The 27,128-nt window shown below is 39.4% G+C and overlaps 1 protein-coding gene across 4 annotated transcripts in view; it reads left to right on the forward strand.

The window, feature by feature from the left end:
- GPBP1L1 (GC-rich promoter binding protein 1 like 1) overlaps window positions 1-27,128 on the forward strand; it is a 61,420-nt gene that overhangs the window by 6,478 nt on the left and 27,814 nt on the right. For all 4 annotated transcript variants that reach the window (XM_072772377.1, XM_072772376.1, XM_072772375.1 and 1 more), the window contains exons 2-3: window positions 22,078-23,107; window positions 23,698-23,812. In XM_072772377.1, coding sequence (XP_072628478.1) covers window positions 23,753-23,812 — 60 coding nt within the window. In that variant the 5' untranslated portion in view covers window positions 22,078-23,107; window positions 23,698-23,752. The remainder of the gene's footprint in view (window positions 1-22,077; window positions 23,108-23,697; window positions 23,813-27,128) is intronic.

Below are 27,128 nucleotides of genomic sequence, written 5' to 3' on the forward strand. Positions count from 1 at the left end.
TTTTACAGCCAGAATTTAATGTGTCAGATTGCATTAGATAATATATTTCTGTACCATACCATTCTTACTTGGAACTTTTGTAGTTGCATTAAATTCCATTTCTATCAGTGGGATAGTGAGTGTTTAGTTATGGTTACAGGAAATGTTCGTAAATGTTGAATGACACAATATTGGAAAGATTATCTGGAAAGTAAATTTTACTCTTGAAAATTTTTGCATTTTGTGAAATTACTTTCAGGAAATTTTTTTGGAACAATGAAGTAGAAGGCACAATGATTAAAGTTTATTACTGATGCAAAGACTGGCAAGATTCCTGTTTTGGACATTCTAATTGGGTTTTTAAGTGACTTTCGTTATTTCTTTTGACTGTTTACTATTTTAACCCCCTTCATATATTGCCTTTTTGTGAATCTTAGTGGGAGAGGAAGCTGGAAAGGCTGTGTGTATGTAACTTGATGTGTACACACATATACATGCCTTACACATACACTTTCTGTCCTTAACACCTGACAGTTGTGACCCAAGTTGTGCAAGTCACAGACACTTGAGTGGGGACTGGAATCTGAAATGAGAGATGCAGAGAAGCAAGGGCAGTTTAGAATCCATTTTATTGGCTGGTGGCAGTGCTAGCAGGGCAATTTCCTAAGCAACTCTTCCTGTGGTGTGACCTTGGTTGGTGATTTTTGACTGTGCGTGTTTGCAAAGTCAAGGAGGCTCATTCATTCTCTGAACTTTCAATATATTTCTGATAAATTCCTTTTCTGTTTAGTCTACCTAAGTATAGTTTTTTTTTTTTTTTAACCAAAGACCTTGATTAATAAAATTGGCTAATATAATTTGCTCCTTGTAGAAGATTTTGTTTGTGATTCCCTCTATTTAGGGTAGTCTCCTCATTTATGAAGTGAAAAACTTATATGTCTTTTTTAAAGACAATCTTAGACAAGAATTTTCCTTTTTATCCACTCCCAATTTTTTAAAGCAGTAGTGCTCAACCTTTTAAAATTTAGCTGGAGTAAGGCTTGTGCACCATTAGTTTATTAAAGCTCCCTGTGTGATTTTCTGTCTTTTAAAGATTCTTTTATTATTATAAAAGCAGTATTTTGCTGGATAGAATACTAGGAAATGTACATATGCAGGACACCTGGGTGACTCAGTAATTGAGCACCTGCCTTTGGTTTAGTACGATCCGGGGTCAATCCCACATCAGGCTCCCTGCAGGGAGCCAGCTTCTTCCTCTGCCTCTGGCTCTGCCTCTCTCTGTGTGTCTCATGAATATATAAATAAAATCTTAAAAAAAAAAAAAAAAAACGGAGATATACATATGCAAAAATAAAAACATTCTCCTCATCCAGAAATCGCTACTGTAACTTTCGGTGCACTTTTCCATATCTTTCTTTAAACACATATATGTAAGTTTTTATTTTTATTTTACTAAAACGAGATTAATTTGCAACTTGCTTTTTTTGTTGGTGATACCCTTTCTTCAATGTGAATAAATGTTCATTTTTTTCTAACATCCAGGTGCTATTTAAATTCCCCCAGGGGGCACTTAGGTGGCTCAGTGGGTTAAGCATCTTGGTTTCAGCTCAGGTTGTGTCTCATGGATCATGGGATCGCTTGGAGCTCAGCAGGGAGTCTGCATGAACATTCTCTTCCTCTGCCCCTCGTCCCCTGCCTTCAAATAAATAAATAGATCTTTATTTTTTTTAAGATTTTATTTATTTATTCATAGAGACACAGAGAGAGAGAGAGGCAAAGACACAGGCAGAGGGAGAAGCAGGCTCCATGCAGAGAGCCTGACGTGGGACTTGATCCAAGGTCTCCAGGATCACGCCCTGGGCTGCAAGGCGGCGCTAAACCACTGCCCCACCAGGGCTGCCCAAATAAATAGATCTTTAAAAACATAGATAAGTAAGTTTCTCCAGCTGATCTAAAATAGAATCATAGGCTAGCTCTTCAGTACTAGTGTCTGATCCAAGATCTTGTTACATGTAACACTTTTGTTTCCTTATCTCTTTAATCTAGCATGGTCCTTATTTTTTTAGTAACACTGAGTTTGAGAGGACTCTGTCATGAGAATGATTTTGTACAGTTGCATTCTGTGCTGTCATTTATTTTGTTCCTTTAATTCTTGTGTTTTTCTCTAAAGTGTACATCTAAAAACTTGATAGGTTTACATCAAAACATTTTTAGCCAGGATACATCATAGCTATATCATTCCGCATCATATTTATAAACACATAATACCTTTTTGACCTACTTTCATAATGCTAAGATTGATCCTTGGATTAAGGTAATAGTAGTCTCTGATCCATATATTAAACAATGAATCTTCTCTCCTTGCAACAAGAAATTAATTTGCATGGTGTTACTTTGCACTAAAAGTTCCCAATCCCTTACCAATCATTGTCCTAATTTTTTTTTTTTTAAGATTTTATTTATTTAATCATGAGAGACACACACAGAGAGAGAGGCAGAGACACAGGCAGAGGGAGAAGCAGGCTCCATGCAGGGAGCCCGACTTGGGACTCGATCCTGGGTCTCCAGGATCACGCCCTGGGCTGAAGGCAGCGCTAAACCGCTGAGCCACTCGGGCTGCCCCTGTCCTAATTTTTTTAAGACAGCTTTATTGATATATAATTTACATAATATAAAATTTCTACGTTTTAAATGTACAATTCAGTATTCTTTTTGTATGTTCAGAGTTGTACAACCACTGCCACTGTCTAATTTTAGAACATTTTCATTGCCCCAAAAAGAAACCCCATAACCATTAGCAGTCGCCTTCCTGGCCCTAAGGCAACCATTAGTCTTTCTGTCTTTATGGATTTGCCTGTTCTGGACTTTTCATATAAATAGAATGATACGGTATGTCATCTTTTATGTCCGACTTTCCTCACTTAGCATAATGTGTTTAAGGTTCATCTATATTGTACTGTGTATCAGTATTTCTTTTCTTTCTTTCTTTTTTTTTTTTAATGTATCCTCTACCTTATTTTTTATCCAGTCATCAGTTGATGGGCATTTGAATTGTTGCTTCTCTGTGGCTATTTATTATGAATAATGGTGCTGTGAACTTTGAGGTACAAGCTTTTGGGTGAACATATGTTTACATCTTGGATCTTTTTAGGAGTGTAATTGCTAGGTTCTATGGTAACTCTGTTGAACTTGAATCTGTGTTCAGGGAGCCTGCACAATCATACAGTCACTCCAGCAGCCTATGGTGGTTTCAGTTTCTCTACATCCTCAGCAACACCTGTTATTATGTCTTTTATTATAACCATGCTAGTGGGTGTGAAATAGTATCTCATTGTGGATTTTTTAAATTTTTATTTATTTATGATAGTCACACACACAGAGAGAGAGAGAGGCAAGAGACACAGGCAGAGGGAGAAGCAGGCTCCATGCACCGGGAACCGGACGTGGGATTCCATCCCGAGTCTCCAGGATCATGCCCTGGGCCAAAGGCAGGCGCTAAACCACTGCGCCACCCAGGGATCCCTCATTGTGGATTTGATATGCATTTCGGTCATGGCTATTGATGTTAAGCTTCTTTTCCTATGCTTAATAGTTATTTGAATATCTTTGGAGAAATGTTTATTCAAATCCTTTGTCTACTTTTTTTAAATTGTATTTTTTTTTTAAGATTTTATTTTTATTTATTTATGAGAGACACAGGCAGAGGGAGAAGCAGGCTCCATGCTGGGAGTGGGACTTGATCCCAGGTCTGCAGGATCACACCCTGGGCTGAAGGCGGCGCTAAACTGCTGAGGCCCCAGGGCTGCCCCTGAATTGTATTTTTTAAAGATTTTATTTATTTGAGAGAAAGAGTGTATGCACAAGTGAGGGGGAGGGGCAGAAGAAGAAAGAATCTCAAGCAGAGCTCAGTATAGGGCTCAATCTCACAATCCTGAGTTTAAGACCTGAGCCACAAACAAGAGTCAGATGCTTAACTGAGCACCCAGCCGCCCCATCCACTTTTTATTTTATTTATTTATTTATTTATTTATTTATTTATTTATTTATTTATTTATTTATTTTAAATTTTTATTTATTTATGATAGTCACAGAGAGAGAGAGAGGCAGAGACACAGGCAGAGGGAGAAGCAGGCTCCATGCACCAGGAGCCCGATGTGGGATTCGATCCCGGGACTCCAGGATTGCGCCCTGGGCCGAAGGCAGGCGCCAAACCGCTGCGCCACCCAGGGATCCCCCCCATCCACTTTTTAAATTGGATTGTCTTTTTATTGTTGAGTTGTAAGAATTTTTTATTTTAGTGATGCTTTATCGACATGAGATTATATTTGTTTCATGTATAACATGATTAGATATCTATAAATGTTGTGAAATGATCACAGTAAGTCTAATATCTACACTATGCTTCAGTACAAATTTTTATTAGAACTTTTAAGATCCTCTCAGCAACTTTCAAGTATGCAATACAGTATAATTATAGTCCCCATGTTGTATGTAATATCTCCATGACTGAAATTTATTTTAGGGCTGGAAGTTTCTACTTTTTGACCCCTTGATTTTTTTTTTTTTTTGTAGGTTCCACATATAAGAGAGTATCTGTATTTTGGTATTTGTCTTTTTCTGTCTGACTTCTTTTACTTAGCATAATGCCTTTGAGGTCCATTTATGTTGTCACAAATGGAAAGACTTATTTTTATTTCTTTTATTTTTTAAAGATTTTATTTATTCATGAGAGACAGAGAGAGAGAGAGAGAGAGAGGCAGAGACACAGACCAAGGGAGAAGCAGGCTCCATGTAGGGAGCCTGACGTGAGACTCTATCCCGGGTCCCCAGGATCAGGCCCTGGGCCAAAGGTAGCGCTAAACCGCTGAGCCACCCGGGCTGCCCATAGATTTCTTTTTTTTAATGGCTAAATAATATTCTGTGTGTGGTGAGGGTGACACTTTTTCTTTTTTTCTTTTTTTTTTTTTTTAAGATTTATTTATTTATTTTAGAGAGAGGGAGAGTAAGCAGTGAGGAGGGGGAGAGGGAAAAATAAACTTAAGCTGAGTGTGGAGCTGATGCAGGGCTCCATCTCACAACCCTGAGCTGAAACTAAGAGTCGGTCACTTAACCACATGTGCCACTTAGGCTTCCGTCTTTCTCTGTTCATCCGTGGGCAGACAGATGGGTTGTTTTCATATCTTATCTACTATAAATAATGCTGCAGTGTACATGGGGTGCATTTGTTTTCAAGTTAGCACTTCTCTTTCCTTTGGATATATACCTGAAAGTGGAATTACTGGATTATATGTAGTTCTATTTTTAATTTTTTGAGGAACCCCCATACTGTTTTCCATAACAAACCAATTTACATCCTCACCAACACTTGTTATTTCTTTTCTTTTTGATAATAGTCACTCACAGGTATGAGGTGAAATCTCATTGTGATTTTTTTTTTAATTTTTTATTTATTTATGATAGTCACACACACACACAGAGAGAGAGAGAGGCAGAGATACAGGCAGAGGGAGAAGCAGGCTCCATGCACTGGGAGCCTGACGTGGGATGGGATTCGATCCCGGGTCTCCAGGATCGCGCCCTGGGCCAAAGGCAGGCGCCAAACCGCTGCGCCACCCAGGGATCCCTCATTGTGATTTTTTTTTTTTTTTTCCTCATTGTGATTTAATTTATGTTAAATACAAGTCCCTTATCAGATACATGGTGTGCAGATCTTTTCTCTAAGTCTTTGGGTTGTCTTTTCAGTTTCTTGAGGGGGTCTATATTTGAAGCACACTTTTTAAAAAAAAGATTGATTTAAAAGATTTTATTTATTTATTCATAAGAGACACAGGCAGAGGGAGAAGCAGGCTCCATGCAGGGAGCCTGATGTGGGACATGATCTCGGGTCTCCAGGATCACGCCCTGGGCTGAAGGCAGTGCTAAACTGCGGAGCCACCCGGGCTGCCAAGGCTGCCAAGTTTTATTTATTTAAGTAATCTCTACACCCAACATAGGGCTTGAACTCATGACCCTGAGATCAAGAATTGCACACCCTTCTGAGTGATCCACCCCGGCGCCCCAAAGCACAAACATTTTTAATTTTGATGACATCTAATTGATCATTGCCTAACCAACGTAGATTGCAAAGATTTACTCCGATGTTTACTTTTAGCTCTTGTATACAGGCCTTTGATCCACTTAAAAAATTTTTAAGCTTTATTTATTTATTTTAGAGAAAACACAAGCAAACTGGGGTAGGGGCAGAGGGTGAGAGAGAATCCTGAAGCAGACATCGTGCTGAGTGCACGAGCCTGATACAGAACTCAGTCCCAGAACTCTGAGATCATGATCTGAGCTGAAACCAAGAGCCGGCTGCTTAACTGACTGTGCCACCTAGGTGCCCCTAAAGTTAATTTTTTTTTAAGATTTTATTTATTTATTCATGAGAGACAGAGGCAGAGACACAAGCAGGTTCCATGCAGGGAGCCCAACGTGGGACTTGATCCCGGGTTCTCAGTATCACGCCCCGGTACTAAACCGACTGAGCCCTCCCTAAAGTTAATTTTTATATGTGGTTTAAGATATAGGTCTATATTCTTTCTTTCTTTCTTTATTTTGCTGGTGGGCATCTGGTTATCATAGCACCATTTTTTGAAAAGAAAGACCATTTTTCCCCTCATTGATATTTCTTGGCCTCTGTCGAAAATCAGTTGGCCATAGTTATTAAGTTTATTTCTGGACTCTTGGTTCTGCTCCATTGATCTCTATGTCTATCCTTATGTGTGTATGCGGAATTGAAGCCCTTTATGTAGTCCTCTCTGATTGCATAGCCTTCCTTGTGTCTTTCATCCTGAATTTGGTGTTGATAGTTCTCTTATATTACTAGGTAATTTTGCTTTGTAGTATTATATCCCAAAACAATATGTAATATTAAAATTTTATATAGTAGCAGATAGTTCTTAATTTTTACATTTTTACTTTTTGGTGTTTAAAAAAAAAGGCACCAAATGTAGATAATTTAGTTTTTGTCTAATCCTTTAGTGAACATTTTATATTTTTTGTGTTTTGTTAATGTGTGATTAAAATTGGTGGGTCGGGTCACCCTCTCGAGTGGGTGGAGTGACTCAATTGGTTGGGTGTCTGACTCTTGATTTTGGCTCAAGTTGTGATCTTGGGGTTGTGGGATCAAGCCCCACTCATCAGGCTCCACACTCAGCATGGAATCTGCTTGCATTTCTTCCCACCCCACCCCCACAAAATAAATAAATAAATCTTTTTTAAAAAATCTGGGTCATAGAAGTTTCACATCTTCAACTTCATATTTTCCAAACTGTTTTCCAAAGTTGTTATATGGATTTACACTTCTACCAGCAATATATAAGAATTCTTTGTTCACTTTACATCTTTATCAACATTTAATTGTTTCAGAATTTGTTTTTGCCAGTTTGATAGGTGTGAAATAGTATGTCATAAGTTGACTCAGGTTGGTTTCTTTGTTTGTTTTAAAGATTATTTATTTATTTATTCATAGAGACAGAGAGAGAGAGGCAGAGACACAGGCAGAGGGAGAAGCAGGCACCATACAGAGAGCCTGACGTGGGACTCCATCCCGGGTCTCCAGGATCACGCTCTGGGCTGCAGGCGGCGCTAAACTGCTGCGCCACCAGGGCTGTCCATGACTCAGGTTTTAAAAGTATGAATTTGTGATTAATTGAATGTAGTGTTTTATATCACGCTTTGTGATAATTTCAGAGCACTTGCATATCACCTGCCTATCTCTTACGAGCAGGGTAATGTGTTAAATGTCCAGTTAGGGTTATTGACAAATAATTTTGTTGTCATTGAGTTTATACTAGAAATAGATTTTTTTGTTGTTTATTGGACCCTAACCCTCTAATAGCATACTTTACGTGTCAATATTAATAACCATGGAATTAAGCATTTTCTAACAGAAATGCCATAAGGAAAAAATATCTTAAAGGTGTCCTATATTCCTTTTCTTTTCATTTGAAAGACATGCTCAAATTTCATGTCCTTTAGAAATTCTTAGGAATTTGTCTCCTCTAAAACTAAAATATATGGATTTGGACTCTTTCCTGGGCTGTGAAGTATCAACATGAGGATTAAAGATGAACTAAGCAAAAAAAAAAAAAAAAAAAGATGAACTAAGCAATGCACCAGTAACCCTGACATTTTCCCTATTGAGGACTTAAGGAGGAAAAATTCATATGCAGACAGTTAGGAAGCGAGTATAGACTATAGACAACAGTAGGATTACTAAGTCCTTTAGAGAGAGTGAAAGTGGTAGACATTTAGACCTAACTTTTCTTTTCAGATCCTGTGATAGATTTGTTTGTTTAAGCAATCTGCACCCAATGTGGGGCTCAAACTCATGACCCTGAGATCAAGAGCCACATGCTCCACCAACTGAGCCAGCCAGGTACCCCTCAAATCCTGAGATTTAGAAAGCCAGTGAATATCTGAAGATACACAGAGGTATAGGCTTGAGCTCTGCAGTGTAAGGAATGTTCAAGGAGAGGTCTTAACAGTAAGATAAAGGAGAATAATTGGTGAAATTGTTGACATCTCTTAAATCAGTTATTTAATGGGCACATTAAATAACACAGTTAGGGGATCCCTGGGTGGCGCAGCGGTTTGGCGCCTGCCTTTGGCCCAGGGCGCGATCCTGGAGACCCGGGATCAAATCCCACGTCGGGCTCCCAGTGCATGGAGCCTGCTTCTCCCTCTGCCTGTGTCTCTGCCTCTCTCTCTCTCTCTCTGTGTGACTATCATAAATAAATAAATAAAATAAAATAAAATGTGCTGTTTAAAAAAATAATAATAAAAAATAAAATTACTTAAAAAAAATAACACAGTTATGTCTGTACTAAGAAATTATCCCATTTGTTGTTAATCCCTACCCAGGTGTGCCCTGTTTGTAGGGGAGATAATTAAATAAATAGGTAAATGTAATATACTGTGATAGATGCTTGAGTATGGGTATGTGTGTGATAAAATGCTTCGTGAAATGAAAATTTACTTAGTCACTCCGAGATGAAAAGTGAAGACTTAAAAATGAGTGAGATAGTGAAGAAATTACAGAGACACCAAAAAAATGCTCCATCAAAGCTTTTAAGTAGCTGTTATATTTACAGGGCAAAAGAAAAGTAATCACAGGGTAGGGAGAAGACCAGGATATCTTAATGCAGTGGTTGCCACTCCTGCTACTCGCTGACAAAGTTTTCACCAGCTCTTTGTAAATAGTATTAGTGTAAGGGTGCCACCTTTTTAAAAAAAATTTTTAAAGATGAGTTGACCTGGGCACCTGGTGGCTAAGTCAGTTAAGCCTCTGTCTTGGATTCAGGTTGTGATGTTGAGGTCCTGGGATTGAGCCCCACATCAGGCTCCCTGCTCAGCTGGGAATCTGCTTTTCCCTCTTCCTCTGCACCCCGCCCCCATGCGCACACTCTCCCTTGCTCTCTCACTCTGAAGTAAATGGATAAAATCTTTTTTAAAAATCCTTTTTTCCCAGATTTGTCTGTCTTTTACAGCAGTAATGCCTTTTCTTTTATGAAGTGACATTGTTAGGATTACTTTTATGTTTTATTTACGTAATACAATTAGCAACCAATATCAGCATTTTTTTTCAATATCAGCATTTAAAACATACTTTGAAAATTTATAGCTTGCCGCAATCCAAGACTGAAAACTGCTCATCTAATGATGTGATAGAAACCACAAGAGGGCATTTTAAGATGAGATTGGGAGGGCACCAGGGTGGTTAAATTGGTTAAGCATCTGACTCTTGGTTTCAGCTCAGGTCATAATCTCAGGGTCATGAGATCAACCCTGCATCAGGCTCCACACCCAGCATGGAGTCTGCTTTAGATTCTCTCTCTCTCTCTCCCCCTCTATAGTAGCACCCTCAAAAAGAATGGTCTGCATTTAAGAGTCTACAATTCCTTTGCTTTAGAATGCACCCAAATCGGGCCTTCATCACTACCCTATCCAGCATATCTCCACTTAGATGTCTGATAAGCACCTAAAAGTTAACCTGTTCAAATAATTTATCATTTGTAGAATCTACAAATTGTATTTAATCCCTAAGAGTTATTATCTTATAATATACACAAAAATATTAACAACTTAATATGGTCATGAATGATAGACCTAAATGTGAAACCTAAAAGTATAAAACTTCTGTAATTAACCATAGGAAAAAAAACAAGACTAAATCTTTCTGTTGTTGGTTTAGCAAGGTTTTTTTAGATAAGACATAAGCACAATCTATAAAAGGAAACAGTGGTAAATTTAACTTCATAAAAGTTAAAATCTTTTATTCTTCAAAAGATATTAACAGGGACACCAGGGTGGCTCAGCGATTGGGCATCTGCCTTCAGCTCAGGGTGTGATCCCGCTTCCCTGGAATGAGTCCCACATCGAGCTCCCTGCATGGGGCCTGCTTCTCCCTCTGCCTCTGTCTCTGCCTTTCTCTCTCTGTCTGTCTCATGAATAAATAAATAAAATCATTTTTTTTTTAAAAAAGATACTGTTAACAAAATGAAAATGAGGGCTACAGATGTGAGGAAATACTTGCCAAACATGTATCTAATAAAAGACTTTTATCTTGAAAAAAAAATCTCTATTTAACAAAATGGCTGGATATAATTTATACCAGTAGTAAACAATACTGCCATTTAAAAGAAAAACATAATAATCATAAAAAATATAAAGTAGGAATTAATCTTTTTAAAAAGATATGTAAGATCTTTATGGAGGAAATTTATAAATTTTATTTGAAAATATTAAATAAGAAATTGACTATACTCGTGATGTGGAAGATTTATCATAAAAATATCAGTTCTTTCGTATTGATCTAGACTGATTCATTACTTTTTTTTTTAAGATTTTATTTATTTATTCATGAGAGACAGAGAGAGACAGGCAGAGGGAGAAGCAGGCTCCATGCAGGGAACCCGACATAGGACTCGATCCCGGGACTCTGGGATCACACCCTGGGCCGAAGGCAGGCACCAAACTGCCGAGCCACCTAGATTGATTCATTACTATTGATTCATTACTATTCTAAGCAGTGTCCTAACAGCCTCTCACTCCATGCTTCATGCTTGTTTTAAAATTTACATGAGGGGATCCCTGGGTGGCTCAGCAGTTTGGCGCCTGCCTTTGGCCCAGGGCGCGATCCTGGAGTCCCGGGATTGAGTCCCGCGTTGGGCTCCCGGTATGGAGCCTGCTTCTCCCTCTGCCTGTGTCTCTGCCTCTTTCTCTTTCTCTGTCTATCATTAAAAAAAAAAAAAAAAAAAAAAAAAAAAATCTTTAAAATTTACGTTAAAGAATAGCCAAGACCTTCAATAAGGTGTATGTATGGCCTGCTATGTATCAAGGTCTTATAAAGCCATAATAGTTAAGACATGTGGTAGTAGTGTAGGAATAAATAGACCAGTATAACAGAAGCCTGGAAATAGACCCATACATGTATAGAAATAATTTATAATAGAGGTGGCTTTAGAGGTGCCTGGTGGCTCGTCAGTTAAATGTCTGCCTTCAGCTCGGGTCATGATCCCAGAGTCCTGGTATTGAGCCCCACATCAGGCTCTCTGCTGGGTGAGGAACCTTCCTCTCTCGCTCCCTCTGCTTGTTCTCTCTCTGTCAAATAAATAACTAAAATCTTAATGAAAAGAAAAAAAGCGCTGGCTTTATAAATCAATGGGAAAAAAAATGGTTCTGGGACAGATGGTTATTCATGGTGAAAAATGAAATTGGACCAAAATTGGACCAAGATCTCATACCAGATACGAATCCTTTCTAACTAATTGAAGCCTTTTTTTTTTTTTAATTTTTATTTATTTATGATAGTCACAGAGAGAGAGAGAGAGAGAGAGAGAGAGAGGCAGAGACACAGGCAGAGGGAGAAGCAGGCTCCATGCACCGGGAGCCCGATGTGGGATTCGATCCCGAGTCTTCAGGATCGCGCCCCGGGGCCAAAGGCAGGCGCCAAACCGCTGCGCCACCCAGGGATCCCTTTTTTTTTTTTTTTTTTAAGATTTTATTTTTTTAGGGACGCCTGGGTGGCTCAATGGTTGGGCGGCTGCCTTCAGTTCAGGTCATGATCCTGGGATCTGGGATCAAGTTCCGCATCAGGCTCCTGCGAAGAGCCTGCTTCTCCCTCTTCCTGTGTCTCTGCCTCTCTCTCTGTGTCTCTCATGAATAAATAAATCTTTAAAAAATATTTATTAATTAGAGAGCCAGAAAGAGAACAGGTGAAGGAGCAGAAAGGGACAAAACAGCCTCCTTACGCGCAGAGCCCGATGCAGGGCTTGATTCCAGGACCCAGAGAACATGACCTGAGTTGGAATCAAGAGTCTGAAGCTTAGCCAGCTAAGCCACCCAGGCATCCCTACTGATGTCTTAATGTGAAGGTAAAACTACAAAAGTAAGAAGACAACAAAGACAAATGACTACATTTAAATTTAGAACAAGTGTTCTTCAACCCATGAAGTTGGCAAAGATATTTGCAGCATTTACGATCAGAAGATTAGGATCTGTTGTAATTCTCTTACTTCAGATAAGTAAGAGAAAGAACAGCCGAGTGAAGAATGCTTAAAAGATAAGAATTGGTATACAGTATAGTGATTCAGCAGTACCATACATCATCACCCTGTGCTCATCACAAGTGCATTCCTTAATCACTATCAGCTTTTTAATCCATCCCTCCATCACCTTCCCCTCTGGTAACCATCAGTTTAAGATTTTATTTATTCATGAGAGACAGAGAGAAGCAGAGGGAGAAGCAGGCTCCCTTTGGGGTGTCCAATGCGGGACTCGATCCTAGGACCCCAGGATCACAACCTGAGCCAAAGGCAGACACTCAACCACTGAGCCACCCAGGTAACCCCACACACACTTTTTAAGATTTATTTATTTGAGAGAGCATGCTTGAGTATGAGCAGAGGGAGGGAGAAAGAATCTTAAGCAGACTCTCAGCTGAGTGCAGAGTCTCATGTGGGGCTCCATATCACAACCCTGAGATCACCACCTGAGCTGAAACCAAGAGTCAGATGCTCAACCAGCTGAACCACCCAGGCACCTGAGAGTCTTTATTTGTGTCTCTCTCATTTTCTTTCCTTTACTTGTTTTGTTCTTTAAATTCATGTATGAGTGAAATCATAATGGCATTTGTCTTTTTCTGACTGACTTATTTTAATGAGCACTATACCCTCTATCTCTATCCCAAGTTGTTGCAGATGGAAATATTTCATTCTTGAGGCATCTGGGTAGCTCAGTCAAGTGGCTGACTCTTGATTTTGGCTTAGGTCATGATCTCAGCATCATGAAATTAATCTCCACACTGGGCATGGGCTTGCTTAAGATTCTCTAGCCCTGTCCCCACTCCAGCCCCCCCCTCCCCCGCTCATGCATACTGTTTCCAGGGGAAAAAGTTTATTTTTTTTTAAGATTTTATTTATTTATTTGAGAGAGCATGAGCAGAAGGAGTGGCAGAGATAGAGGGACAAGCAGACTCCCCACTGAACATATGGAGCCAAACAGGTTTGATCCTGCTGCGCCACCCAGGGATCCCGGTAGTTTTATTTTTAACTTTGAGGAACTTCCATACTATTTTCCACAGTGGTTGCACCAACTTTGCATTCCTACCAGCAGTACCTGAGGGTTCCTTTTGATCCATATCCTCGCCAGCTTGTTGCTTATGTTTTGATTTGCATTTCCCCAATGATGAATGATGTTGAGCATCTTTTCAGGTGTCTGTTGGCCGTTTGTATGTCTTCTTTGGAGAATTGTCTGTTCGTGTCTTCCCCTTTTTAAATGGGATTTTTTGTTCTTAGTTGAACTTTATAAGTTCTTCATATATTTTGTATGGATATGATTTTTTTTTTTAAGAAGGAAAAGGGAGGGATCCCTGGGTGGCGCAGCGGTTTAGTGCCTGCCTTTGGCCCAGGGCGCGATCCTGGAGACCCGGGATTGAATCCCACGTCGGGCTCCAGGTGCATGGAGCCTGCTTCTCCCTCTGCCTATGTCTCTGCCTCTCTCTCTCTCTGTGTGACTATCACAAATTTAAAAAAAAATTTTTAAAAAGAAGGAAAAGGGATAGAGGGAGAGAATCTCTTTTTTTGAGAGAGAGAGGGAGAGTGTGTGCACATGCAGTGGTGGAGGGAAGGGGCACAGAAAGAGGGAGAAGGAGAATCCCAAGCAGGCTTTATGCTCAACATGAGCCCAGTACAGGACTCAATCCCATGACCCTGAGATCAACCACCCAAGCTGAAACCAAGAATCAGTTGCTCAACTGACTGAGCCACCTAGGCACCCCCAAATGTGATTTCTAAGAATGCTGTATGTGATTTTTTATGTCAGTGCCACTCACTCCTTTGAATTTTGTTATTTTCCAAGAATCATTTCACAGTCTGTCATCAAAAGTTATTTTTAGTGATCTCTTAGCTAAGAACTAGGTTAGATCCTTTTCAGGTCTGTGGAATATAGGCATACCTTGTTTTACTGCACTATACAGATAACTGCATGTTTTTCAAATTAAAGATTTCTGTTGAGCAAGTCTTTTGGTGCTATTTTTCCAACAGCATTTTGTCACTTCGTGTCTGTCACATTTTGGTAATTTTCTCAGTATTTCAAACTTTTTCATTATTACTATATATATATATATATATATGATTTAATTAATTAATTAATTAATTAGAGAGAGGGAGAGAGAGAGTGGCAGAGACACAGGCAGAGGGAGAAGCAGGCTGTATGCAGGGAGCCCAACATGGGACTCGATCCTGAGATCACACCCTGGGCTGAAGGCGGTACTAAACTTCTGAGCCACCCAGGCTGCCCTATATTTCTGATAGTGATCTGTGATCAGTTATCTTTGGTGTTACTATTGTAATTGTTTTGGATACCACTAAAACAGCAGACTTAATAATAAATGTGTTTGTTCTGACTCCTGCCCTGTTTCTCTCCCTCTCCTTAGGCCTCCCTGTTTCCTGAAACATAACAATGTTGAAATTAGGCAGTAAACCCCACAATAGTCTCTGAGCATTCAAGTGGAAGGAAGAGTCCCAGGTGTCTCACTTTACATCAAAAGCTAGGAATGTGGGGATCCCTGGGCAGCGGTTTGGCGCCTGCCTCCGGCCCAGGGCGTGATCCTGGGGACCTGGGATCCAGTCCCATGTCAGGCTCCCTGCATGGAGCCTGCTTCTCCCTCTGCCTGTGTCTCTGCTTCTCTCCCTCTTGGTCTCTCATGAATAAATAAATAAAATCTTTAAAAAATAATAAAAATAAAATAAAAAGCTAGGAATGATTAAGCATAGTGAGGAAGGCATGTTGAAAGCGAGATAGACCAAGAGGTAGGCCCCTTGAGTCAGTTAGCCAAGTTGTGACTGGAAAGGAAAAGTTCTTGAAGGAAATTTAAAAGTGCTACTCCAGTGAACACATGAATGTCAAGAAAGCAGAGTGGTCTTACTGCTGACGTGAAGAAAGTTGGAGTGGTCTGAAAAGATCAAACCAGCCATAATAACGCTCGCTTATGCCAAAACCTAATCCAGAGCAAGACCCTAACCCTCTTCAATTCTGTGAAGGCTGAAAGAGGTGAGGAAGCTGCAGAAGAAAGGTTTAAACCTAGCAAAGGTGGATTTATGGGGTTTGAGGAAAGAAGCCATCTCCATAACAGAAAAGTATGAGTTGAAGCAGTAAGTGCTGAAGCAATAAGAAGCTGCAGCAACATCCAAGTAAGGACCCTCCATCAGCAAAAAGATTATGACTAGTTGGAAAAATCAGATGATGGTTAGCAATTTTTAGCAATAAAATATTTTAATTAAGCTATATGTACATTTTTTAGGCATAATACTGCACACTTATTAATAAACTACAGTATAGTGTAAACAGCTTAGTACACCATGAAACCAAAAAGTTCATTTAACTAGCTCTGTGGCACTATTTGCCTTATTGCCATGGTCTGGAACTGAATCTATAATACCTCCAAAGTACACTGGAACACAGATTGTAAATTACCTGATCTGTTTAATAATTTGTTACCTAGTCATTAAATTTGTCAGTTTCTAAGAGCTAGACCCAAAAGACTTTTCTAAAGAAGATAGTAAATTACTGTATCTATTACTCTTGCACTTATAGAAATTTTATGAAGCTAAAATCAAACACAAGATTGGTTAAAATTGGGCAGCCCAGGTGGCTCAGGGGTTTAGCACTGCCTTCGGCCCACGGTATGATCCTGGAGACCCGGGATCGAGTCCTGCGTCGGGCTCCCTGCATGGAGCCTGCTTCTCCCTCTGCCTGTGTCTCTGCCTCTCTCTCTCTCTCTCTCTCTCTCTCTCTCTCTCTCGTTGTCTGTCATGAATGAATGAATGAATGAATAAATAAAATCTTTAAAAAGGTTGGTTAAAATTTAGTCACTATTTTTTTAAGACACTGTATTTTTTAATTTTCCCATAGGTTTCTTTTTTTTCCAAAAAAAATTTCTTTTATTTATTTATTCATGAGATAGGGCGGCAGGAAGAGACACAGGCAGAGGGAGAAGCAGGCTCTTTGCTTGGAGCCGGATGTGGGATTCCATCCCAGACCCCAGGATCACTTCCTGAGGCAAAGGCAGACAGACGCTCAACAGCTGAGCCACCCAGGCATCCCTTCCCATAGGTTATTAAAATTAGAGAGGTGCCTTGGTGGCTCAGTCAGTTTAAGTGTCTGTTGATTTCAGCTTGGGTCATCATCTCAGGATGGTGAGCTCAAGCCCTGCATGGGGCTCCTTGCTCAGTGCACAGTCTGCTTGGGATTTTCCCTCTCCTTCTGCACCCCACTCCTACCCCATGCTTTGCTCTCTCTCTCTTGCTCTCTCTCAAATAAATAAAACTTTAAAAATTCTATTAGAGACAAACCTCAGTGGTGTAATAGCGGTAACTGCAATTATTGCATCTAGTGCAGGTACAGATGGAAATTTCATTTCATGGTTGAAGATATGTTTATAATTCTGCTTTAGACTGAATTAAAATGGGATGTTAGCATCTGAGAGGGAGAAATTATTGGAGTTAAATGAAATGATTTTTGTTGTTTATAAGTTTAAGGCATTATATTCTAGATTGCTTTTCAGGACCATTTATCCTACCTAATAGGTAGATGTAGGTGTTCTGTTTTTAAGAGTGTGATTTATTTTTCTAGGAACTTTTTGAACAGTAAAATTCATGAAGTTACTTTATATTAAGCAAATAAGTATATGATAGGAATGAGTAAATGTGCATTGAAATACTTGATATTTGACAATGAACAAAAGACTTGTACTTAAAAATGAATATAGATTTATAGTATCCAAAATCTTTCAGCAAAAGTTAATTGAAATGTTTCATGTCCTGAATACCTGTTCAGGAAAATGTAATATAAACCCCCAACATATGTTTAATATATTTCTTTTTTAAAAAGCATGTTTTCAAACTTTACGATATGTCCCTTTTATTCAGATATGTAACATTGATCTCTTGGAAGTAAATTTGGATCTTTTCACCCTCAACACTTAGAACCATGTGAAACATGAAACTGGGACACCTTGGTGCAGCTTAGACACAATTTTAGACACAGTTCAACAAGTCCTTACTGAGCTTTATAATAGATTATGAAGCATTCTTTACCAGGAGCATGGATGAATCTGTTAACTACATGAAATAATGCTCTATACCTTATCCCCATCCTCTGTGCTCATATTTGCTTTCAGAAGCAAGGCATTCTTTGATAGTAGTAAAGGGCTCAAGAAATGAGATCATTAAACAGAAATTCCTGTCATGACACTTGGCAATCGAAATCCCAACAGTGGATGCCTGGATGGCTCAGGCAGTTAAGTGTCTGTCTTTGGCTCAGGTCATGATCCTAGGGTCCTGGGATCAGGCTCTGTGTTAGGCTCCTTGCTTGTTGGGGAGCCTGCTTCTTCCTCTTCCACACTTTTGCACTCTCTCCTCTTCCTCTTTCTCTCTCAAATAAATAAAATCTTTTTTTTTTTTAATGAGAAAAACCACATTTTAATTGATTCTGAATCAAAGGATGGATGAAACTAAAGCCAGATAGATTATTTAGTCCTATTCTGGGAGAATTCTTAAGACACTGATCTATATAACTCTTAACACACCTTATCTTTTTCTCTTTCCTCCCTCTAATATCAATTAGCCATCCATTCCAGAGGTTAACAACAACAAAAAAAAATGAGGTAGAGGCACCTGGCTGGATCAGTCAGAGCATTCTACTCTTGATCTTTGGGTCTTAAGTTTAAGAACACCCCACATTGGGTGTAGAGCTCACAAAACAAATATAAACAAACAACTGAGGCAGGCTGTAAGATGTTAAGGGACTTATCCAAGGTAACACATCTAATAAGCAGATCAGGCCTGGAACCAAGTCTTCTAAATTTGCTGCCTTCTGAATTACACTGTGGTTCTTATTCTCCAGTTGTAAAGTATGATTCCTAAAATTAGGAAACTCCTTATAGAGCAGGTGTACTAAATAAGGATGTTAATTAACAAGTATGGGATTTTTGCCTTTCTTTTTGCACTCCTCTAATTATTTGTCTGTGTTAGCTAAGTCTGACTTCCAGGCAAAACTGAAAGACATGAAAAATGAAACCATTTTGTGAAAAGAAAAAAAAAAAACACATACTGAGGACCACTTGGGTAGCTCAGTGACTGAGGGTATGCCTTTGGCTCAGATCGTGATCCCGGGGTCTTGAGATTAAGTCCTGCATCAGGGTCCCCAGATGGATCCTGCTTCTCCCTCTGCCTCTCTCTCTGTGTGTCTCTCTGAATAAGTAAATCTTTAAAAAATGGATGAGATAGAGGATTGTTTATATTTAATATTGACTATTTCTGTTGACTTAACACTTTATTATACTTTTTAATTGTGGCAAAATATACTTAAGATTTACTATAGTAACCATTTTAAAGTATGCAACTTGGTGGCATTAAATATATTCACAGCGTTTTGCAGCAGTCACCATTATCCAGTTGCAGAGCTTTTCCATTATCCCAAACATAAACCTCATATTCATTAAGTAGTCACATTTCCTTCTCACCAGCCCCTGATAATCAGTAATCTGTTTTTGGTCTCTGGATTGGATATTTCATACAAATGGAATTATATAATATGTGCCATTTTGTGTATTTGGTATCTTTCATTTAGCATAATGTTTTCAAGGTTCATCCATGTGGTAACATGTATTAATACTTCATTCTTTTTTTTTTCTTTAAGATTTTATTTATTCATGAGAGAGAGAGAGAGAGGCAGGGACACAGGCAGAGGGAGAAACAGGCTCCATGCAGAGAGCCGGACCTGGGACTCGATCCCAGGTCTCCAGGAAGGTAGTGCTAAACCACTGAGCAACCTGGGCTGCCCTTCATTCCTTTTTATAGCTGAATAATATTCTATTATATGGATATATCACTTTTTTGTTTCTCTATTCACCTATTGATGGACATTTAGATTGTTTCTGCTTTGTGGCTATTATGAATAAAGCTGCTGTGAACATTGATTTACAAATTGTTGTGTAGACGTATATTTTCATTTCTCTTGGATATATACCTAAGAGTGCCAATATTAGGTCATATGGTAACTTCTATGTTTAACTTTTTGAAGAACCACAAATTGTTTTCAGCAGTTATACCATTTAATATTTCTACCAGCAATGTCAAATAAATAAAACCATTATTGGCATTTTGTTATGTATCTCTTTAGTCTTTTGCTTCCAGAACAGGAATTTCTTTTTTGTCCTCTTTCATCTTCGTTTATTTCTTCCCTTTTACTAAACACTCTGATTTGTTATCCATCTCCTCCTCACCACATATTATGCATATGTGTGCGTAGACCACATTCTGTTTTTTTTTCCATAGACCACGTTCTTATATAACTTTATATCCTAGGTATCCGTGCAGGCTGATAAGTAAGTAATTATGGAATATATGTCAGCTTTTAGAACTTTCACACCAGTAGCAGAGCATCGCCAATTAATATTTCCTCTGCGTTCACTGCCTCAACTGGAACTCTGCTAGAGATACTTGGAATTGAGAATTGACCAAAACGATGGTATATAAATGTCAGTTGGGAGACTAGAACATGCCTAGTTGGGTTTGAAAAGTAACTATATGGGCAGCCGGGGTGGCTCAGTGGTTCAGCACAACCTTCAGCCCACAGCGTGATCCTGGAGACCTGGGATCAAGTCTCACGTCGGGCTCCCTGCAAGGAGCCTGCTTCTGCCTCTGCCTATGTCTCTGCTTCTCTCTTTGTATCTCATGAGTAAATAAATGAAACCTTTAAAAAAGAAAAAAAAAAAAAAAAAAGAATACGTTACAGATGCAGTTAAAGCCACCCAAGACCTCTTTTTGATTCCTTTCGTTTCCCCACAAAGGTATTTACTGCCCCAAATTTGGTATTTCTGATTCCTGTGAACCTAAAACACTAGAGCAAGGCCACCAGTTTATTATATGAGATATATCCTCCAAATTAGACTTTACCAGTATAGACCAGAATTGCCTACAGATGCAAGCCTCCTCTTATATCAGAAACTTTCTAGCCCCTGGAAAAATGTTGGGAATTTGCCAAAGAAGTATTTGTGTCATCTCTTAACTGCATATCTTAAGTCAGAGCCTAAGAGCTTAAGCCTTTCAGTTGATAACTAGGTATCTGGAAAGGAAGGAATGCTATGACACATGATTTGTTTTTAAAAATCTAGCTGTGGTGAGGGATCCCTGGGTGGCTCAGCGGTTTGGTGCCTGCGTTTGGCCCAGGGCGTGATCCTGGAGTCCTAGGATTGAGTCCTGCATTGGGCTTCCGGCACGGAGCCTGCTTCTCCCTCTGCCTGTGTGTCTCTGTCTCTGTCTTGTCTCTGTCTATCATGAATAAATAAATAAATCTTTAAAAAAAAATCTAGCTGTAGTTACTATTAAATAGTTGATGACTGTGGTGATAAGCAAGTTCTGTGGCTTTGTGATTACTTAGAACAAGTTATGCACGTGTGTGAGAGAAAATGAAAATCTAACAGACTCATAATTTGTATTTCTGAATTATCTTTGATAGCTAATTATAGGTATGGTTATATAAAGCACACTCTAGGTGCATCTGGAAGCTCAGTGGTTTAAGCGTCTGCCTTCAGCTCAGGTCATGATCCCAGAGTCCCGGGTTTGAGCCCTGCATTAGGCTTTCCGCTGAGCAGGGAGCCTTCTTTCCTCCTCCCTCCTTGTGCTCTCTGTTGCTATCTCTGTGTCTGTGTGTGTCCCTCTCTCTCAAATAAATAAAATCTTAAAAAATAAACTGTTCGGTCAGCTTGGGTGGCTCAGCGGTTTAGCACCACCTTCATTCCAGGGCCTGATCTTGGAGACCCAGGATCGAGTCCCATGTTGGGCTCCCAGCGTGGAGCCTGCTTCTCCCTCTGCCTGTGTCTCTGCCCCGCCCCCCCCCCCCCCGTGAATAAATTTAAAAAAATTAAAAAAAAAAACTGTTCAGGTGACTTTTCTAAAGTCCTTTAAAAATCCTCAAAAGAGAGGCACCTGGGTAGCTCAATTGGTTGAGCATCTGCCTTCAGTTCGGGTCATTTGAGCCCCAAATTGGGCTCCTTGCTGGGCAGGAAGCCTGCTTCTCTCTCCTTGCTGCTTCCCCTCCTTGTGCTCTCTGTCCAATAAATACACAAAAATCTTTTTTAAAAAGCCTTAAAAGGGCAGACCAGGGTGCTCAGCGGTTTAGCGCCTACCTTCAGCTCAGGGAGTGATCCTGGAGTCCCGGGATCAAGTCTCACGTTGGGCTCCCTGCGTGGAGCCTGCTTCTCCCTCTGCCTGTGTCTCTGCCTATCTCTCTCTCTCTGTGTGTGTGTCTCTCATGAATAAATAAAATCTTTAAAAAAAGAAAGCCTTAGAATTATAGTGAATTATGTTATTGCTATAGGTGGTGGCACATTAAAATAATGCCTAAATTGGATTTATTTTTTTCTAAATTGGATTTAAGTTTTGATTACTAGTACCTATTATTGATTGATCATATGTATCTTATTTTAGCAATTCTACGTAACAAGGAGTTTGCCTCTTGTGATATTGTGTTATTTTGCTTTTTCATTTATAGTGATAGATTCCTGTGGCCTTTCAAATGGTTGAATAATGATGGAAATGGATCCAAAATTATAAGTGACCACTCTACTGAAGCAGAAGATTATTTCTTCATATCACCTTCCAGTTCAGTTGTCTTTAGGAAGAAGCAGAACAAGTGAAAGAGAGAAAACTGAAGAGAAGAAAACCTCACTGAGGAACTGTTTTACTTCCTCCTTGACTGACTGCTCCTTAACTTCTTTCTTTCTACTTGTTTTAATTTTGCTGTGAATTTATAAATAGTGAAGACCAAAGAAATAGAAGATACATTTGGGAGCTTTATGTTACCAAGAAATTTGCCTTGAAAGCTGCTATTCTTTGGAGGAAAACATATATTCTGTCAGATTAAAAACAAACAAGATTTCTTTATGTCCTTAGATTTTGAAGAATAAAACAAATATAAATATCTGCACACATTTTAGCAGCTCTGTAGGAATAATGAGATACTTGTAAATTAAGGGCTTTGTTATGTGGATGTTTTGCCACAGGAATTGATTGCTCAGAAGATCTTTTTAGCTCTTTGATGTTATATTTTTGACCTGTTGCTTGGATGGCATTATTTGCCCACACATGAGTTCACTTGTTTTTTCAGCTATGACCTTGCCATGAACAGTGTTTGCACTCGATGTGCAAATGTCCATGTATTATCTGTTTAAGCAACAAAATAGTGCCATCACTCAAGGAAGTTGAATGAGGTGAACATAGACATAGCTCTTCCCCTTCCCCCCATTTTTTAAATGTAACAAATACTTTTTATATTCCCCTTCCCCTTCCCCTTTCCCCTTCCCCTTTTTGGAGACGTGTCAGGAACCTGGATAGTTTAAGATGAGCAATTGAGGGGACTTGAGAGAGTAATACATACAGAGCCTGGCTTCCTTGTGCTTTATCACAAGGCGTGCTGCTGGCCAGCCTATTTAAGCACCCTTTTAACAAGAGAACCTCGTGGGAAATCCAGCTGGCAGACTCAAGGAGTTCGGGATACAGGACCACAGAGGTTACACTCTGGGGTAAATATTCTCCTATGTCTAATTTTGGAAGAAGACTGTATGTTATGTATCGTGGAAAATAGCTGCTGTTTTCTGGTATATTTAATTTTGGAGAACTTGAGTGAGGTGATGTGGAGACACCAGTGGATCTCTTAGAAAAACTGATACTAGTTAGTATTTGAGGAAATTAATGGGAACTAAATGGAACAATTCTTGAGAATCTGTATCTTCCTTCTTTAGGAAGATATTTTCTGCTTTTGCCACAAGTTACCAGAGTACCTGAAGCAGATTAATCTCTTTTCATAAGTATCAGTAGTTTAAAGTAGGTGTTTATTCTTAATGTTCTTCTGTTAAAACTCAAGAATTCATTAGCTTTCATATAACCTTCCAGATCTGTGTCAAAGTTTTCTGATTATGTGTTTTTCATAGTCATTATTCATGGACTGTTGGTTTTGTTTAGAACCTCTTTGAGATATAGAGCCTGATAAGTAATCTTAGAGAGGCTTAGAGGGCAGGTCTTTCTGTAAAGAGGAGATCTTAGAGAAATCACAGATTCTACATTGATACCAGATACTTACAAATGTAAATGATTTGAGTTTTCCTATTTTCAGATCCTGGCCATGAGGTTGGATGCCTCACCTTGCTGAAAAGAGACACTGGACCTAAATGGCGCAGCATGACTTTGTTCCTGCTTGGCTAAATTTCTCAACACCACAGTCAGCTAAGGTACTATTCTTCATTCCTATAGTAGCCTTCCAAATACCAGTTCTTTTTATCCCCAACTTATTAATGGCTTCTATTTTACAGTCTAGGTGTTCTTGTATATTCAGCTTTGCCTGTTTAAAATATATTTTCATAGACTTACTAATTTATTTTAACAGGATATAAACAATTAGGCAGTCTAAGTCATTGTGGGCCCTGCCACTGCCAAATGTCTTCCTCTCTTCTTTTTTTCATTGTTTGCTAAGCTTTTCTCATTATGTGGCACATTTAAGATTTCCTGGATTAACTGCACTACACTTTGGAACTAAAACATATCTGCTAATTTATTATTTAGGTAAAGAGGGGTAGAGGTAAAAGGGAAATAGTTTTTTTGAGAAATAGACCGTTAGGGTGAATGCAATTTGTCTATAGTAGTAAATAAGGAGGAAAGGGAGAGACTTTCACTACTACATGGATCTCATATAAAATCCTAGAAATTCTGATTTAGGGGCAATAATCTAATGATTTCAGATGTATGTTGTATTAGGAATAGACAAGTGACAACAACCAGTTCATATAGAGTGAAGCATCCTTAGTCACAGTACACAAAAGAACAACCTCAACTATTGATAAAGAAGACCTTTGGGAAGTTAATAAACTTAAGAATGCTCCCCATTGGGATCCCTGGGTGGCTCAGCGGTTTAGCGCCTGTCTTTGGCCCAGGGCGTGATCCTAGAGACCCGGAATCGAGTCCCACAACAGGCTCCCTGCATGGAGCCTGCTTCTCCCTCTGGCTGTGTCTCTGCCTCTCTCTCCCTCTCTCTGTGTTTCTCATGAATAAATAAGTAAAATCTTAAAAAAAAAAATGCTCCCCGTTTTGCCAACTAATAGAGGAGGGACAAAATTGATGTGTAATTTTAAAAGGGGGGGTGCCTATCTTCCTTTTTTTTTTTTTTTTTTTTTCTTAAAGAACTTACTTATTTTAGAGAGCATAATCAGAGGGAAGGGTGTGTGTGTGACGGGGGAGAACACATCCTGACACAGGGCTTGATCCCAGAACCCTGAAATGATGACCTGAGCCAAAATCAAGAGTTGGACACTTAACTGGCTAAGTCACTCAGGCGCCCCTGTTTGTTTGTTTGTTTTCTTTTTTCAGAGAGAGTGCCTACTCTTGAAAATGGAGTGGAGGGGACAGAGGGAGAGGGAAAGAGAATCTCAAGCACAGGGCTTGATAATCACAACCCTGAGATCACCACCTGAGCTGAAATCAAGAGTCAGACACCCAACTGACTGACCTGGCCAGGCCCCTTTCCCTGTTTTTAAATGTGAATTTTGGGGCAGATGTTCCTAATCTATCTAGACCCACAATCTTTTGCTCTAAACTTAATTTTGAATTGCCCTTTTGAAATTCCCAAGATCTCATAATTGACATAATCTGACCCAAAGGTTGGGTGATCTTTTGAAATTTTTGAAAATTGAAATTCCCAAGATCTCATATTCCCAAGATCTCATAATTGACATAATCTGACCCAAAGGTTGGGGATGGTGAGCTGGGGGATTAGGTGTGGGATCCAGGAAAGCGTTTAAAAGTAGGTAGAGAGGGGGATCCCTAGGTGGCACAGCGGTTTAGTGCCTGCCTGCCTTTGGCCTGGGCGTGATCCTGGAGACCCGGGATCGAATCCCACGTCAGGCTCCCGGTGCATGGAGCCTGCTTCTCCCTCTGCCTGTGTGTCTGCCTCTCTCTCTCTCTCTGTGTGTGACTATCATAAATAAAAATTAAAAAAAAAAAAAAGTAGAGAGGGACGCCTGGGTGGCTCAGCGATTTAGCATCTGCCTTCGGCGCAGGGTGTAATCCTGGGATTGAGTTCCATATCAGGCTCCCTGCGTAGAGCTTGTTTCTTTCTCCCTCTGCCTATGTCTCTGCCTCTCTCTCTATGTCTCTCATGAATAAATAAAATAAAATCTTTAAAAAATAAAAGTAGGGGCAGCCCGGGTGGCTCAGTGGTTTGGCGCCACCTTCAGCCCAGGGCCTGATCCTGGGGACCTGGGATCGAGTCCCGAGTCGGGCTTCCTGCGTGGAGCCTGCTTCTCCCTCCGCCTGTGTCTCTGCCTCTCTCTCTCTCTCTGTGTCTCCCATGAATAAATCTTTAAAATAATAATAATATAAAAGTATGTAGAGGGCACCTGGGTGACTCACTTGGTTAAGTGTCTGCCCTTGGCTCAGGTCATGATCCCAGAGTCCTGAGATCAAGCCCCACCTCGGTTTCCCTGCTCAGCAGGGAGCCTGCTTCTCCAACTCTCCTCCCTGCTTATTCTCTGTCACTACCTCTGTCTCTTGTCTCTGTCTCTCTCAAATAAATAAATAAATATTTTTGAAGAATGAAAGTATGTAGATCTTATTATCTGCGAAGAATAATCTAGCACAGTGAAGTAAGTAAAAAGAATTGGGAAATGAAATTTCACTGTTTACAGTAAAGCTGCAGTAAACAAAGTTGTGCGGTGTTGGGATAAGGATAGACATAAAGTAATGGAAGAGAATAGAGAATTCAAAAATAGTCCTATACATACAGTCCGTTGATTTTTGACTAAAGTGCCAAGGTAATTTAATGCAAAGTGATTTAGCATTTAGTAATTTAGATTTAGTCTTTTTAGGAAATGGTTCTAGAACTGTGTATATCTATCTATCTATCTATCTATCTATCTATGTGGAGGGGAGTGAGAACCTTGACCTTAATCTTCTATCACACACACAAAAATTAACCTGAAGTGGATCATAACCGAAGTTAAAGAGCTAAAAACTATAAAACCAAGGAAATAGATGTAAAGATAACTTTGCCCCAACCTGTAGTTTTCTTCTATGCCTTTGTCAAATTTTGCCTTTGTCAACCTGTAGTTTTCCTCTATGCCTCTATGCCTTTGTCCATGTTTTTCAGTTTTTTAGACTTTGACCTCTCATTTGAAACTATAGAATGTTCTAGAATAAATTATTTGGAATAGGGAGGGACATGAGAGTTCATCTATAACCGTGTTTCTCAATCTGCCACCTTTACATTGTATAACCTTAAAGACTTACTTTCCCTGACCTCTTTCCTCATGTGTAAATGAGTAAAATGAGGATGCCAAATTATAGTACTGTTATGAATATAAAATTAATGTTTAGAAGTAAGTGTTATGAAACTATAAAAACCATGTCGTTGTTAAAGTTGTTAATGGCCTACCAAGTTGGGGTGGTATTTAAACCATTTCTTTCTCCCCAATTCCAAAATAATTTACAGAAATAATTAAGCTATTTAGAATTTTTTTAAGCAAACATCTTGCTTTTCCTTTCCTATTATAAGGT

Source organism: Canis lupus, chromosome 13 (assembly GCF_048164855.1).
Source record: "Canis lupus baileyi chromosome 13, mCanLup2.hap1, whole genome shotgun sequence".
Lineage (NCBI taxonomy): Eukaryota > Metazoa > Chordata > Mammalia > Carnivora > Canidae > Canis > Canis lupus.